The following is a 15,978-nucleotide window of genomic DNA, read 5'->3' as shown; positions in this document are numbered from 1 at the left end:
AGGGAAGAGGCCATTGATCGGGGTTCAGGCTCGCTGTATCGAAAGGTGTGAGGCCCAGACGGGCACAGAGGGCGGGCTCGGGGGCCACACTGCCGGCCGCAGACCCCAGGCTGCCTCCGCGTCCGCGTCGGTGAAGAGGGGACGATAGGAGAGAGGGCCAAGAGCACGTGTGTGTGCCTGGCCCGGGGGAAGGTCACGGAACAAGAGCCTCGAGTTGGACACGCTCTGGCACTGGCTCCTACACACGGTTCTCGACCCTGGCTGTGCCGGGGGTTCCTCTGGGGAGGAGATCTGAACTGCAGATTCCAGGGTCCCGCCCACAGCCCAGGAGCGGGGGTGTGGGGTGGCCGCGGAGGCCGTGTTGTCAGCTGCAGTGCCAGCCCCCCTTGCACAGTTTATCGTTAGAGGATATATGTCCTGTAGCAGGTGGGTACGCTCTCATACGTTGGACAGGAAGCATGGCTGGGTTCTGGCACGACTCTGTTCCTGGGTTGCAGATGGCCGTCTCCTCGTGCCAAGAGAAAGAAAGAGAGAGAGAGAGTGTGTGTGTTCTTTGGTTTCTTCTGATAAGGGGCACTAACCCCATCACGGGGCCCCACCCTCAGGAGTTCATCTAAACCTGCTCGGCTCTCAAAGGCCCCCACCTCCAAACACCATCTTCACTGCGGGGTGGGACTTCTAGGAGCCCGCTTTCTCAAGTTCAGTCGCCAGCGGCCTCCTTTTCCCTTCAGCCTCCTGGTTGCGTTTCTCCCTGGGGGGCCCCGTGCAGGTACCTGCTCCCCTTCCGCGAGAGAGAGCCCCACAGGCACCCGAAGTCCGACCTTGTTTCTTCACAGACGCCTAGGTGGCTGGTCACTCCTCCGGGCAGAGACCTCAGGACATCGGAGGGTGCGGCCCTGTGTCTCCGTGATGGGGGGGGGGGGCCCGGAGGCCGTGACTTCTGCCACCAGCGACGCGTCCTCTACTTTTATTCACAGGCATAGCCAGTTGTCACCTCGAACTGCCTTTTGACATCTTTTTGAACAAAACTGTGGTTGAAAACGTCCATCAGCGTCGCTTGAATCATTTAATACGAGAATCTACGTGCACGTTCCCTTCTTGGGGGCAGCGGCAGGAAAGCAATAGAGTCGAGTTTGTATGCTGCTAATAATGGTGACAGTGGCAGCTGCGGTGTCTTCCCCACTCCCTCAGTGTGCCTGTCGCTGGTGCCGGGGGGGGGGGGGGGGGCGGGGCGGCATGACTCAGCATTGGCGGCGACCCCACGGAGTGGGTGGCATGACTCAGCGTTGGCGGCGACCCCATGGGATGGGTGGCATGACTCAGCGTTTTCTTCGCAAACTCTCTGCTTTATGCAACCCTGAACCCCTTACTTCACGTCCCGTAAAACTTCATCAGGCCCCCTCAAGTCACGTGGAAGGCCACAAGGTGCCGTGAAGAAAATAAAACGCCTCGTCTATTTAGAAGTTAAGCTAAGCAGAGCCGGCGGAGAGGGTCTTCAGGGCGCTGGAAGCTCAGATGCATTTCTAGGGACCCTGCCGCCTTCTCCCAGGCTTCTAACCCATCCAGCCAGCCAGCTGTCTGTCCATCCACCCACTCATCCGTCCATCAATCATCGGCTGGTTTGTCCACCCAGCCAAGACTCGCTGAGTGTCTACAGGTTGTCCCTCACAGCAGAGTGACCCCGAGACCTCTGAGAGTGTCTCCTGTCTGTTAACGTTTCCCCAGAAGAGGGCGCGGAATATGCCACCAACGCCTTCGCTGTCTCACTGAGGACGCTCAACTCTAATACTCTGATTTCTGACTTGACAGGGTCAGCCAGCCTCTTCCTAAAAACACACCCGAAAAAAATTCCTCTGGCCCGTTGTCCCCATTAAGAGGAAAGGGGAAAGGCAACACCAAACCTCGCCCGGCGCGTCCCACCCCAGAGGGCCATCTGTGGACACCCAGCCCCGGAGTGTGTCCCCGGCCTCCCTGGCAGTCACTCCCTTGAGTTGCCCAACAGCCTCCATGAATAAGCGATGAGGCACCAACGGGCACTGTGTGGACCGGCTCAGCACAGGACTTCATTTGCAGCCAAGCACAAAATCAAAGACTCTGTCGACCGAGCAGCCGCACGCCTGGGTAACCGCCTCGCGCTCCCTGAGAAAGCACCGTCGTCAGGTAAACTTCCAGAGAAAGTAATTAAAGGAATCACCCCGGTTCTGCATTCTGCAGCAAAATGTGGAGCTCTGGAATCGTCAGCTCACCAGGGAGCTGGTGTCTCCTCCCAGCTGCTCCTGCATCAACATGAACAGGAGAGGTTCACCTGGGGAGGGGGGCGCCCGGCTAGCTGTCCCCAAGACGGCACTAGCCCCTCTGCTCCCGCAGGTATCTTCCTGTTGGGGGTGGGGGGCAGGCGGCAGCAAATGAGATCACCTCTTGTGGGACAGGGGTGAGATTAATACACAAATACACAGACCTCTCGGAGCGCCGGCGAGCGCCAATTAATATTTATCACGTACCCACAGCGTTCAGGATGCCGAGAAGCAACATGCAAAAGACACAGCCCCTGGCACCAGGGAGCCTCCGTCTGATTGAAACGCCACACGCAGACGGGCGCCGCAAAGCGCGTGGGCGGGTGTGGAGGCCCCGCCCTGGTGGGGGGCCCCTGCAGGAGCTTGGTACAGCAAGGGCCCCCTCCTCCCAGAGCCGGCGGAGCAGACTCTCCAGCTTCCTCAGCGCCAGGGCCTCCGGGGCCCAGCCACACTGGGACGCCAGCCTGCGGGGTGGGGCTGGGGGCTGTCCCCTCCACCAAGCCTCCCCCGAGGGTCTCATCGGCACACCCCCCGTCGCAAACTCCCTCCTTAGCTCTCACTCGTGCTTAAAATAAAAAGTCCCCACTCTCCATTGGAGGTTGGTCTGCCGTGACCCCTCCCTGTCCTGCTCTTGCTAAGAGGGGTGGGCAGGGTGGCACCGGGGCCAACTGATCCCACTGCCCGTGGGCGACAGGTCGCCTCCCAGAACAGCCCAGGCGGACCGCCGTCACCTGGGCCCCGAGAAGGGAGGGGGCCTCTTCCTGGTCGCTCTGCTTGTCACCGTGTTTGTTGACAACCCCATTGAAGACAGCCCCCCCCCCTGCGCTGCCACTGTGAAGTCTCCATCCGTCTCCGTGCAGTCCTGGCTCAGACAGGTTTTGAAAGGCGAGAAATCTGGAAAACACAGACGCTGGCCCACCCCCAGCCCCGTCACCGAGGGATGCCAGGCGAGGCGGCAGGCTGGGCGCGGGGCTGACGGGCCTCCTCACCTGGCCCCGCAGTGCACCGCCTCCAATTAAATCAAAACGGTTTGTTTTTAATGGTCTTTTACACTGACAAGTGGGCGATCATTTTGGGCCCACTAGCTGTCAGGGAACTGAGGCAAATCCTCCGTTGATAATGCCCAATGCTTCCAATTAGGAGCCGCGGCCGCTCCCGGCGCGCTAACGATTCCCCAGCCGCCCCCCGGGCCCCTTCGGCGCCGGCTGTTTCTTCTCGCCTCCTCCGCCGCAAATTACTGACACCAAACGCAGGGCCCGTCTCCTCCGCCACGCCAGGCCCGGGCCCTGTTGGGCTTAATGAGCCGATGGAAGTTTCGTGGCTCGGGCGCTAAATTCTTTTCTTGTTTGACAGCTGCTCGGCTAAGGCGAGTGTTGACCTTATAAAAGATTTAGTGTTTCTCATTATTTTCTGTCAAGCTTCACAAGTGATGGCTTGGCGGTTATCATTTGCATCCTGGGGTGCGTGCGTGTGCATGGGGGTGTGTGTGTGTGTGTGCATGGGTGTGTGTGTGTGTGTGTGTGTGTGTGTGTGTGTGTGTTGGACGGGGTCCTCCTTTCCCCCTCTTGCATTGGGATCCTGCACAACAGCTGCCGGGGTGACATTCTTCCCAAGCAGCCAGGAGGCAAAGCCCAGAGGATGGATGGTGCCGTGGCTTCCAGGCCTCCCGGCGGCCGTTCGGGGGAAGCACCGGAGGTAACCCAGGGCACCCAAGAGCCTGCCAGGCAATGGCCCAGATGTGCTGGACCAAGGGAGGCCCTGAGCCAGACTCGATGGCCAGGATGCTCTTAGGACTGTGCTCAAGATGCCACCAGGAGGGCTCGCTCCTCTCTCTCTCTCTCTCTCTCTCTCTCCCTCTCTCTCTCTCTCTCAGGCTCTGTGTGTGAAGCCATCCCCAGAAAGCTCCCTCCCTCCCTCCCTCTGCATCCTACATGAGGGTGTAATGCTTTTAAAAAGCAGAAGCACTTATTATAAAACTTTTTAAAAAGCGGCCCCTTATTACTGTCCCCTGAGACAACCGCGCGAGCATTTGCCAGTTCCCGTTTGGTCCCTGCGCCCACGCCAAACTGGGGCCGCTCCACGAATAACAAGACTCCGGGGAGTCCACGCGGGCTCCTGGGCTGGCCTCTCTGGTGCCCTGGTCCCCACCTCCACGTTCTCCCCTCCCACTCACCTACCCACTGGCCATCCCAGCTGCGGTGACCCCAGGGCGTCTGGAACGGGAGGCCGAGGGGAGAGCAGGTGAAGGCACGGCCATCTTCTCGCCAGGGCTCTGTCCTCCTTCACCCCTGTTACCTGGGAGACTCTGTGTGGATCTCTAGCTCTGCCCCCTGTGCCCGTGGCAGACCCTGCCAGTCAATCACCGCACGCTTTCTCACGAGCCTCGATTCAGCCTGAGAGCCTCGTGAACCCAGACAGGCATCGTCACCGCCGCCAGTCCGTTCGCGCTGAATGGGCGAAACAAAGCACGTTTGCCACCCCTGCCCGAGCGATGCCATGTACGTCAGCTGCCCAGTACCAGAAACCGCCTCGTCCTTTTACGCTGCATATAATAGGGAAACAAAACACAAGCCACCAAAGGAAAACAGAGGAATTGAACGTCATCAGAGTGAAACACTTCGTGGCTTCGAATGAGACCATCCAGAAAGTGAAAAGACAGCCCACAGGAGAGGAGAAAATATTCTCAAGTCATGTCGCTGAGAAGGGACTGTGTCGATAAACGCAAATGTTACTCCTACAGCTCGCTAATGAAATGCAAACAACTCAACTTTAAAAGTGGGCGAAGGGTATGAACAGACGTTTCTCCAAAGGAGACATACAGTTCACCGATAAGCACAGAAAAGGCACCGGGCGTCACTAGCCTTTAGGGAACGTAAGTGTGCCCCACGTCGAGACGCCGCTTCACACCTGTGGGCTAATACAAAGGCGGATGATAACAAGTGTTGGCAAGGATGTGGATGGAGAAGTTGCTGCTGTTGAGAATACTGTAGCACTTTCCCCAAAAGGCTAAACACGGAGCTCCCATACAACCCAGCGATTCCACTCCTAGGTGTCCCCTCAAGAGAAATGAAACAGACGTCCACACGAATGTTTCTGCCAGCACGATCCATATTAGCCTAAAAGTGGCAACACCCAACTGCTCCTCTTTAAATGAGTAAATTGTATGAATTATATCTCAGTGAAGCTGTTAAAATAAAAAGGTTCGGGCCACTTGGGGGGGGGAATAGCCCACGAGTCGAATTAGTGCTCATCGCCCAGACTCTTGTCATTGGAACCTGGAAGAGGGTGATAATTGGCCACCATGAGGTGGCCTCAGATGACAAGGGATGGTGAGCTGTGTCCTCAGTTTCCCCCAATGATCAATTATGACTCTCACTTCGCTGACACCTATTCCACTTAGAAGCTGGAGAGCAGAAGTGGGTTTTTGGGACGTTCAGACACACACACACACACACACACACACACACACACACCCGTATCCCCTACTGCTGCCTAGCCTCGCTGATCCCTGGACGTGAGCAAGGGATATTGGTTTGGCTTCTGGAAGTGGCAACTTGATGCTCATTTTCAAAGGCAGGTAGCACTGTCTTTGCTTCTGCCCCAGCAAGCCTCAAGGGCCGTACAGTCTGTGGGGCACAGACCTGGATCCTAGGTCGGCCTCCCACTTAGTAGCTGGGTGTCCTTGGGCCAGTGTCTTAACCATCCTGAGTATCAGTGTTCTATCTCATCAGGTGTGGGTAGGCCCCTCACCCTCAGGGCCACGGCTTTGCCCACTCGCCAGACCTTGTACGGAGGCAGGAAGTTTGTTTTCTTTCTCTCTCTCTCTCTCTCTCTCTCTCTCTCTCTTTCCCTCTTCCCTCCCCCCCTTCCTCCCTCCCTTTTTGAGAGAGAGAAAATAGAAAGAGATGAAAAGCATCAACTTGTAGTTGCGGCACTTTAGATGTTCGTTGATTGCTTTCTCATATGTGCCTTGTTTGGGGGGGTGGGGGCGGCTCCAGCCAAGCCAGTGACCCCTTGCTCAAGCCAGCGGCCTTGGGCTTCAAGCCAGTGACCGTGGGATTGTGTCTCTGACCCCACACTGAAGCTGGAGACCCTGTGCTCAAGTTGGATGAGCCTGCGCTCAGGCCTGTGAACTCGGGGTTTCGAACCCGGGACCTCAGCGTCCCCAGCTGCTGCTCCGTCCCCTGCGCCACCGCCAGCCAGGCAGGAAGTTTGTTTTCCACACCATAGAGTTTGGATGTTCCTGAGACGCAGCAGATGCGAGCAGGGAGGGCCGAGTCCTGTGTCCTTGCTCTGTCTATTTTTGGACAACAGAGGAATGAGAGCCAGTAGCAGAATAACAATTTAGGGGACCAGATGTCCCAGGAGAGTCTGTCGCCCTCGTTAATTAGTTCAACTCCAGAACCCGCAACATCAGAGCGCAGGACCCAGCCCAGGCGCTGGTGACGTGTCCTGCCGGGGCCTCTGACCTCCGACGGCCCCAGCTTGACAGGAATTACTGACCTGGGACTGATCCATAATCTCCAAGTGCCCTCATTAGAGGAGACAGCCCCTCAATCTTTTCAAGCAAAATCTCTCTCCCAGTCACCTGCGGTCTTGTCACTTAGGGGGAAAAAAAAAACCCAAACTAAAATCTCTATAGCTGTCATTTTTTTTTTTTTTTTTTTTTTTTTTAGCTGTTTGGCAGGTTATTTTTTAAAATCTGGCTATTTTTTTCTCAAGCCCTGCCTTCTGTTTTATCACTCCCCCCTCCAAACCTGACTGAGACTTGGTGTCCATTGGGGGACCCTCCAGTGGCTAATGAGAGGGGACCGGAGAGTCAGCTGCCCCCCCCCCCGCCCTTTGAATAGGACATGCCGGGGACATGGGCAGCTGCTCAGCCCACGACCTGGCCGGGTGGAGGGCTGGTCCCCCCTGCCTGGCGTGAACACGCATCCCTTCACCGCGCGTCTTACAAACAAGACCCACGTTGGGGGCCCTGGCCGGTTGGCTCAGCGGTAGAGCGTCGGCCTGGCGTGCAGAAGTCCCGGGTTCGATTTCCGGCCAGGGCACACAGGAGAAGCGCCCATCTGCTTCTCCACCCCTCCCCCTCTCCTTCCTCTCTGTCTCTCTCTTCCCCTCCCGCAGCCAGGGCTCCATTGGAGCAGGGGTGGCCCGGGCGCTGGGGATGGCTCCTTGGCCTCTGCCCCAGGCGCTAGAGTGGCTCTGGTCGCGACAGAGCGACGCCCCGGAGGGGCAAAGCGTCGCCCCCTGGTGGGCAGAGTGTCGCCCCCTGGTGGGCGTGCCAGATGGATCCCTGTCGGGCGCATGTGGGAGTCTATCTGACTGTCTCTCCCCGTTTCCAGCTTCAGAAAAATACAAAAAAAAAAAAAAAAAAAAAGACCCACATTGGGGACAGGGCACGAAGGAATCCCACGGCCCACCTGCAGGACAGAGCCCCGTGCTGCGGCTGCCTCAGTGTCCCCGCTCAGCCGAGGCCTCCTGCTGAGTGAGGAAGGCGGCGAGGACGGGAAAGACGGCAGGAGGCCACTCACGGGTTAGCGCGTGGTCCGAGCGGTTCCACCCAACCCGAGGCCACGGCCACCAGGCGGAAGAAAATGACCAACGTCTTCCTTCCTGGGTCTTGGGTGCTTTCTTAGGCACTGAGATGAACTCGAGCCCCGCGGGGCAGGAAGAGCCTGGCAGGGAGGAGCCACGGGGAAAGTCAGCAGGAGCCAAAGTCACGGAGCGCTGGTCGGGGACACGTCCTCTGAGAGCGCCACTGCTTCAAACGGCGTCATGCCTAGATCTCCACTAAACCACAGAGCGCTCTCCCTGAATCGTGTGTGTGGAGGGAGGAGCCCTGCACCCCCCCCCCCCCTCTCCTGGAGATACAGCTGGCACTGAAGCCCCCCACCCCCGCCAGAGGCAAAGCCAGGGCCACTTCTGGCCGCTTCCTCTCCTTCCGGGTCTTTCTCCGTAACCGGAGTCAGACGTGTGCTCAGACAAAGCAGAGGGTCGCCCTGCGAGTTCTGTGCTTTTCGGATAAACGCATCACGCAGATGTCCCTCCCTGAACGCTAACCTGCTCCCGCGTGGCGTGGTTTTGGAGATTTATATGTGTTGATTCACACGGACAGGGATGTGATGGTGGAAACGGTCCCCGTCTGCCCCGTCCAATTCCGTAGCCACTGGCCACACGGGGGTGAACACCTGGAAAGTGGTCAGTGCGACAAGCTATTCATTTTGGTTCCTTGAAATTTAAGTGGTCACATGTGGCTAGTAGCTACCCAGCTGGACGGTGCCTCCTGTGGGGTGCTCATTTCAACTGGCACGGAGTCACTGCGTGAACGGACTGCCTTTGGTTTTCCTGGTCCCCACCGGGGACATGGGCGGTCTCCAGGACTTCCCAACGTGTTGCAGGAAGATTCTTGTCCGCCTCCCTCCGGGGACCTTTTCCAAAGCTTCTCCCCGGTATCTACGTAAATACGGGCTCACTGGTTCCCAGGCTGCGCATGGGTCCCGCCTCCCCGGTGGAGGCCAAGTCCCCTCTCGGTGGGCTGGCGTTCCTGTTGCCGACTCAGACTTATTCCCACCACGACCACTCTGACGGCGGGAAGTGGTGCTCTCTGGGCTAGTCCCCCACTGCCGTTGGGCTCACAGCCTCTTCTCCCGCGCTCGGCAGCCAGCCGGCCGGCCGACCCTCCTCCACGAACTGCTCGTTCATTTCTTCTGCCTGCTTTTCTATGGCCGCAGGACCCCGAGGTCACTTCCTGCTCCCCATCTCGTCCTTACCTCCCCCCTCCCCGGGCTCTGCTTGTACCCTAGTTCCCCAGGAAGCCCCCTCTGGCTCCAAAGTCTGAGTTTGCTATCTCTGCATCTATATTATAAGGTCTCAAAGAATCTGATGCTTCTTATAACAACGCTTGGCCCAATCAGAACTGAATAATCTGTGATGCGGTTGTATTTTTATTACTAGTTTCCTGGCTCTATGAAAGCATAGGCTTTCTACAGTCTCCCGGGGTCCCGATGCCCAGCACAGGCTCTGGCACAGAGTGGGTACTCGGTTACCGTCTGTGGAGTGAAGTAATTCACCCCTGAATGAAAGGGTCGCAGCCACATCTTATGCCCTGGCCCAGACCACGGGGCACCTTCTCTGTCTTGGTGCGGGTTCATTCCACACAAGGGTTTCCTGTGGCAAGTAAACCAGACTCTCCAAACAAGCAAGAACTCGACAAACATGAACAAAGCACCACCTTCACACAGGTTACTCTGGCACGGCACCGAAGAAATGAAATCAGGAATCAGTCACAATACATAACTAACAGAATTGCCTAGAGGTTTAAAAGCATATTTGTAAATAACTTGAGGACCAAAGAAAAATTCCAAACAGAAATTAGATGAAAAGAGAACTGAACAAAAATAAACATACTCAAGACTTCCCGAGATGAGATAAAAGGAAACTCGGAGGGCAACATAGTTGCTCATGCCATGTTATGTAAGTGGGAACATTAGGAAAAAAGAAAGACGGACAGGTAATTAGCTGAGCAGACAATTCCAGAAGCCTGAGAGGGAAGAACAGAGCACCCTCAAAGAAGGAAGTAATGGAGTTGAGAGCATAACTAACGGAACGTCAAAGGTATCTCACAGTTAAGGGTACAATCAAATGGAAAGTTGGCTCATTGAGAGTGGATCAGAGAAGTGTGAATGTGGCCCTGGCTAATTGGCTCAGCAGTAGAGCGTCAACCTGGCATATGGATGTCCCAGGTTCGATTCCTGGTGAGGACACACAGGAAAAGCGACCCGCTGCTTCTCCCCACCCCCAAACCCTTTGCCCTGTTTCTCTCTCTCTTCCCCTCCTGCAGCCATGGCTCTGTTGGAGTGAGTTGGCCTCGGGCGCTGAGGATGGCTCAATGGCCTGCCTCAGGCACTGAAATAGCTTGGTTGCCAAGCAATGGAGCAGCAGCCCCAGGTGGGCGGAGCATCGCCTCCTAGTGGGCTTGCGGGGTGGATCCCAGTCCTACTGGGGCACATGTGGGAGTCTGTTTCTCTGCCTCCCTGCTTCTCACTTAAGAAAAAAAGAAAAAAGAAAAGTGTGGATGTTTTCAAAGGACCTGAGAAATGGAATCCAAGAATCTAGGTCCAGTTGGCAAAGTGGGTACCACAAGTGAGCAGGGAGGGGGTGGACCAGAGCAAAGGCGGTGAGCTGGCTGCTGGACTCAGCTCTGCCCGGGACTCCCAGAGGCCCTGGGAGGATCACTTCCTGCCTTCAGGCCTCGGATTTCCCATCTGTAGAATGGGAGAGTGGGATTCAATGATCTCCAAGGTCTCTCCGAACCCTGCTGTCTGGGAATCCTGAATTCCAATCTGGTCTGTGGGGAGGGAGGGAACTACAGTCCTCAGAGCAGTGCGGACTACAAATCTCCCGCGAGATCTGCTGGCGCAGCGCACCCCCCTGCTGCCCCCTCCCCCAGCCACGCCCCCTGGTTTGCTTGCACTTCCTCTCATTGTTCCCACAGCAGGGCTGGGCTGGGCTGGTCCCTACCACCAAGGACATTTCCCCGCTCCTCTTCCTCTGGCCGGGAACCTCATCATCTCTGGAAAGACCTTCCTGTCCCCAGACGGAGTCAGACTTCTCCGGTGCTGTGTGCAGTCCTCTTCAGTTGTCATGGAACAACTAATTATGCGTAGAGTGCGTTTCTGCCCGCCTCCTGTGCCACCCCGCAGGGTCCACGTGGGCAAGCGCCCCGGCCTGTCTTACTCACCAGCGCATCCTCCTAGCGAGGGTGCTTGTCTGGGCAACACTGTTTGGATGCTCCCCATTGTAAACGGGACCAGCGCCTTGGCCGACCTGGGGGACCAGCCCCTGCACCCCGCCCCGCCCCCACCTGCTCTCCGGCTCCCAGAGCCGCTGCAGCCGGGCGCCTGCCTCTTACTCACCTGCATTGACCTTACAGTGACTCAGCTCCATTCAGCAAAGCTGTCTCCTGCCAAAGCCGTTACAGTTTCTTAGCTCCAGGCGGAGACAGACTGCAGATGGCTTAATTTAGAAACATCTCCGAAGGAATTCCTTGCTCCACAGCTCCCATCCTTTGACTCCGGGGGTCCACAGGGTCGTGACCACACACAGCTCCAGGCCTGACTCGTAAGGAGGAGGAGCCTCCTCTCTGGCTGAGCTGCTATTTTAGGAGGAGAGCACGGGAGCGCGTGGGATCGGAGCCACCACGTCCCAATGATGACTTTCACTTGACTTGTCGTTTCGTAAGCATTTATTACGAGATCGGGGAGGTCAGCCTCGCAGATCTGGGCCTTAGAGTCCCACTGCGCTGGGTTCAATCTGCGTGGCCTGTGGTGAGCACCTTTTTTTTTGGGGGGGGGGGTGTCTCTGTTTTCCCCTCTGTAAAATGGATGCTCAGAGGCTTGTGAAATCCATGCAGCAGACTCATCAAGTGCCCGGTCAGTTGTTACAACACCGCTGGCAGGAGCAGCTGAGGACGCCAGTCGCCGGCCCCCAGCACAAATGTGCCGAGGGGCCCCTGCTCCTTGGCGTTCTGAGAGCTGAACCCCCCTCTCTCCGGGGGCTCCAGTGTTTGGCCTGGACACTGGGATCTTCCTTCTCCACATGGGTGGAGGAAGCTTGTGCTCGAGTCAGCTTTCAGGAGAGTCATCAGCACCAAACCAACACCGCCCTGCACCCACCGTCGTCAGCACCCACCATCACGCGGCCTCGTCAGCGCCTGTGGCTCCCGGTGCGCCCGGGCTGCGGCCACATGGCCACCGATTGGGGCTGCGTCTTCAGGTGGCCTCCCCGCCACGTCTGTGTCTTCTGTCTCGTCAGGGTGCTCGGAGGGAGGGACGCCCATCTGAACAATTCAGAGTGCTCTCATCTCTACATTCTTAACATTCCATCTTCAAAGACCCGTCTTCCAAATAAGGCCGCATTCACAGTTTCTCGGGGGTAAAGACGTGGGCACGTATCTTTCGGGGTCACCATTCATCCCACTCCCGGGGCCGGCGCACGTGGAGATGGCCGGCACGTGGACCCCAGAGCTACGTTCCATTAACAGCCATTGGTGACGGGCCATCAGGGACAGAGCTATGGCCACGCTGAACACTACAGAAGACCATGGTGACCTGGGAGTCCCTGACCCTGGCCACTCTGACAGTTGCAATGACGTGCCTGTGTGATTATGGTCAGGGTGACTTCCCTTCTAGATTAAAGCTCTGTGAGTTCAGAGGAGGTCTTTCTTGTTTGTTACTGTCTAAATGCAGGAGGGAAGAAGGAAGGGGGGTAGGGAGAGAGGAAGAGGTAACCCTTCCACCTGCGCCCCCCTGAGGCAGTCCTGAAGGAGACATGCCATCTTAGGGGGATGGTCCCACACCTGGTGGTGATGTAACAAATCCAGGAGAGGGGAGGGGGTGTCACTCACCACCGTCTCCTGCAAAGGAAGGCTCAGCCGAAATACCGATTGCACAAGATGTTAACTGACGAGGCTCTGACCCCTTGGATCCTTCCCCGTTCTGTGTGCTCTGGAAGGACAAAGTGACAGGTTCCAGAACTCGGGTCCTGCTACGTCTGTGAAGGAGCGTGAGGGACAGTGCCAGGAGGTCCCTCTGGGAGGAGGCAGCTTGTTAGGGGTATTAATGGTGCAAAATCAGCATGTGAGGATGGCACTGGCTGTTAGGTCCCACTGCACGGTGACTCCAGCCAGGGTCACGTGACCCCTGCGCTGTGGGGATGGAGGAAGAGCACTGCCGTATGGCCCCGGGTCCTGCGCGGACTGCCTTCTGTCCCAGAACCCTCACCACCCCGTGCCAGGCTCCCCCAGCTCTCACTCCTCACTTCTTCCCTCTTACAGCTACTTTTTTTATTTTGGTATTTTTCTGAGGTGAGAAGTGGGGAGGCAGTCAGACTCCCCACATGCGCCCAACTGGGATCCACCTGGCATGCCCACCAGGGGGCAATGCTCTGCCCCTCCAGGGCATCACTCTGTTGCGACCAGAGCCATTCTAACGCCTGGGGCAGAGGCCAAGGAGCCATCCCCAGTGCCCGGGCCATCTTTTTTTTTTTTTTTTTAAGATTTTATTTATTTATTTTAGAGAAGGGGGGAGAGAGGGAGGGGAGGAGCAGGAAGCTTCAACTCCCATATGTGCCTTGACTGGGCAAGCCCAGGGTTTCGAACCGGCGACCTCAGCATTCCGCCCGGGCCATCTTTGCTCCAATGGAGCCTTGGCTGCGGGAGGGGAAGAGAGAGACAGAGAGGAAGGAGAGGGGGAGGGGTGGAGAAGCAGATGGGCGCTTCTCCTGTGTGCCCTGGCCAGGAATCGAACCCGGGACTTCCACATGCCAGGCCAACGCTTTACCGCTGAGCCAACTGGCCAGGGCCCTTGACAGGTATTTTATTATTACTCTAAGGTGGGGGTCGGGGCAGGCGAGCGAGGAAGGGGGGAGGGCAGCACCCAGAGAGCCCCCAGAGCATGCATGCCCACTGACCTGCCCTTCCCCTCCCTCCACAGGTGAGCGCCCATCTCGACACCTTCCCCACGGAGGCCGATCGCCAGAGAGCTCTCAAGGCCCACCGGGAGGAGTATGCCGTGCGCCAAGGGACCCTGCGCATGGGCAACTACACCCACCCTTAAAGCCTCCACCACACCGTAGAAAATTCCAGAAGGACTCCGCTTTCTCGCCCCAACTCACATAAGACACTCTCCTATTTTTACATGGGTTCTGCCTGTATAAGGACCCCAGACTCAGGTCTTGGGTTGACTGTTCTGTCTAAGAGTCCCCCCTTGTTAGGTTAGCCGACTCCAGCGCCCGTCGGTCTAGGGACCTCCCTTCCTCTGGCAGCCACCCACCCTCTCTTCTCAAGCCCTCACCCAGTACGAGAAACCCCAAACGACAAGCAGAGTCTAGACTTCAGGCTAAGCGTTTTTGAGGTCAGCCCATCAAGCGTTAAGAACACCCTGTGCGTTTCCGGCAGAAATAGTGACAGTTACGCGCTCTGAAAGCCCTCACGTTGTTCTCCAAATGTGAGTCTGAACTGCTCTTTTTTGGAATGCCTGCTAGCTCGCCACGGCGGTGCCATCTCTCTGGACCTCGGATGGCAGGAAGACCCAACACGTCCTACTCCGGGCCTGCCCCCACCTGTCCGGCGTGCCGCCCTGTCTGTCAGTCCGGCAGGCCAGCCCGGGCTCCTCTGCCAAGACCGCCGCTGGAAGGTCGACCCTGAGAAAGAGGGGGCCTTCCTTCCGGATGAGCGGCGGGCTGGAAGGGACAGGCCGAGGAGCTTGTCCCCAGACTCCCAGGCACCGCTTACCTCAATCTATCTGCGTGTTCTTTGACTTCTCCCCGCAAAGTGGACACTGCTCTATCTTAAATTAAAACGCTGTCACCTTCCCCTTGTGTCTTCATCGGAAAACTAGTGCAGCTATAACTGGTGCGAGAAGGGGCCCCAGACTCCTCTGATGGCGCCGTTTCCACAAGGAGACCCTTTGAGGCACGCTGCCTCCCCCCCCCCCCAGGCATCGGGCAGCACCGGCAGGGGGGTGGGCTCACCCCCCAACCGCCTGACCAGTCAGAGGGTTCCTCCCTGAGCTCTGGACTCCTTTTCCCAAAGATGTCGCCACTCGGGCATCTGGTACTTGTCACAAACCCACGCAGCCAAGACAGGACACTTGACTTTTCCCGCCAAACTTGCTCTCTCTCCGCTTTTCCCATCCCCTGTATGAGACCGCCGTCAATCGACCCAGCTGTGGAAGATCAAACCCTTCCTCGCTCTGTTCCCCCCACCTCTGGCATCTGAGCCATCAACGAGCCGTCCACGTTACCTCCGAGAACATCCCGGTCCATTTTCTCCTCTCTGGGGAGTTGCGGTAGAACTGCATCTCCGGCTTCACTCCCACAGCCCGTCTCCCCGGAGCGGCCCCTCAGCACTTCATCCTGAAGTAAGACCCATGCTCCTGACCAGGCCGGGACCCCGGGTGGGACAGCTGGGGCCGTCCCTCCGGCATCATCCCCTGTCCCCAGGCCTACAGGCCGCACATGCCCCCTCCTGCCTTAGGTTTTCTGCCTGCTTTTCCCTCTGCCTGGGACGCCTGGGCCCCCGACTGTCACCTGCCTGCCTGCCCCTTCTTGTCATCCAGATCTTACTTAGCTCCAAAAGTCAACCCTTACTCAACAAGCCTTCCCAGAAACACTCCCGTTCAATTCTCACCACCCTGCTGTATTCTCTGCGTGACAGTGGTTTCCTGTTGGCTGTCTGAAAGGTGCAGGAGGTCAGGAATCTCAGAGGGCCCAGATCTAAGGGCCCGCTTGGCCTGTGGGAAGTGCCCAGTGATATCTGTGGCGTGACCGCCAATGCCTGCTGTGACCTGCGCCCCCTGCAGGCCGTGCCCGGCACGGCAGGGAGACACAGCCCAGTCTGGTGATCAGAGATCCGAGTTTGTGAAGCAGCCCCCCAGACAGGTACACGCCCCATTAGAAGCCGATTCCATAAAAATGCCGCACACGCTAATAACCGCGTCAGGAATCTGGCTCAGCCAGGGCCTCCCGAGACCCCAGTCCATCCCAAGGGCCTGAAATCCGCCTCCCACTCTAGAGCCAAAGGGAAACAAGCCCCCCACTCATCTCAGCTAAAGCCACCGGAAGCCTTCCGACCCACAGGAAGCGGGGAGCCTCATGTGCAAGCAGTGAGCACCCAAGGGGC

The 15,978-nt window shown here is 57.6% G+C and overlaps 1 protein-coding gene across 1 annotated transcript in view; it reads left to right on the top strand.

Moving 5' to 3' along the window:
• The window catches only part of CFAP77 (cilia and flagella associated protein 77), a 125,468-nt gene extending 110,808 nt beyond the window's left edge, over positions 1–14,660 (top strand). The window contains exon 6 of the mRNA XM_066254621.1: positions 13,790–14,660. Within this exon, the coding sequence (XP_066110718.1) occupies positions 13,790–13,912 (123 nt within the window). The 3' untranslated portion in view covers positions 13,913–14,660. The remainder of the gene's footprint in view (positions 1–13,789) is intronic.
• Positions 14,661–15,978: the final 1,318 nt, after the last annotated feature.

The sequence above is a fragment of the Saccopteryx bilineata genome, chromosome 2 (genome assembly GCF_036850765.1).
Source record: "Saccopteryx bilineata isolate mSacBil1 chromosome 2, mSacBil1_pri_phased_curated, whole genome shotgun sequence".
NCBI lineage: Eukaryota > Metazoa > Chordata > Mammalia > Chiroptera > Emballonuridae > Saccopteryx > Saccopteryx bilineata.
Note: the sequence above shows the minus strand (reverse complement) of the source record. Positions and strands in the feature narration are given on the sequence as shown.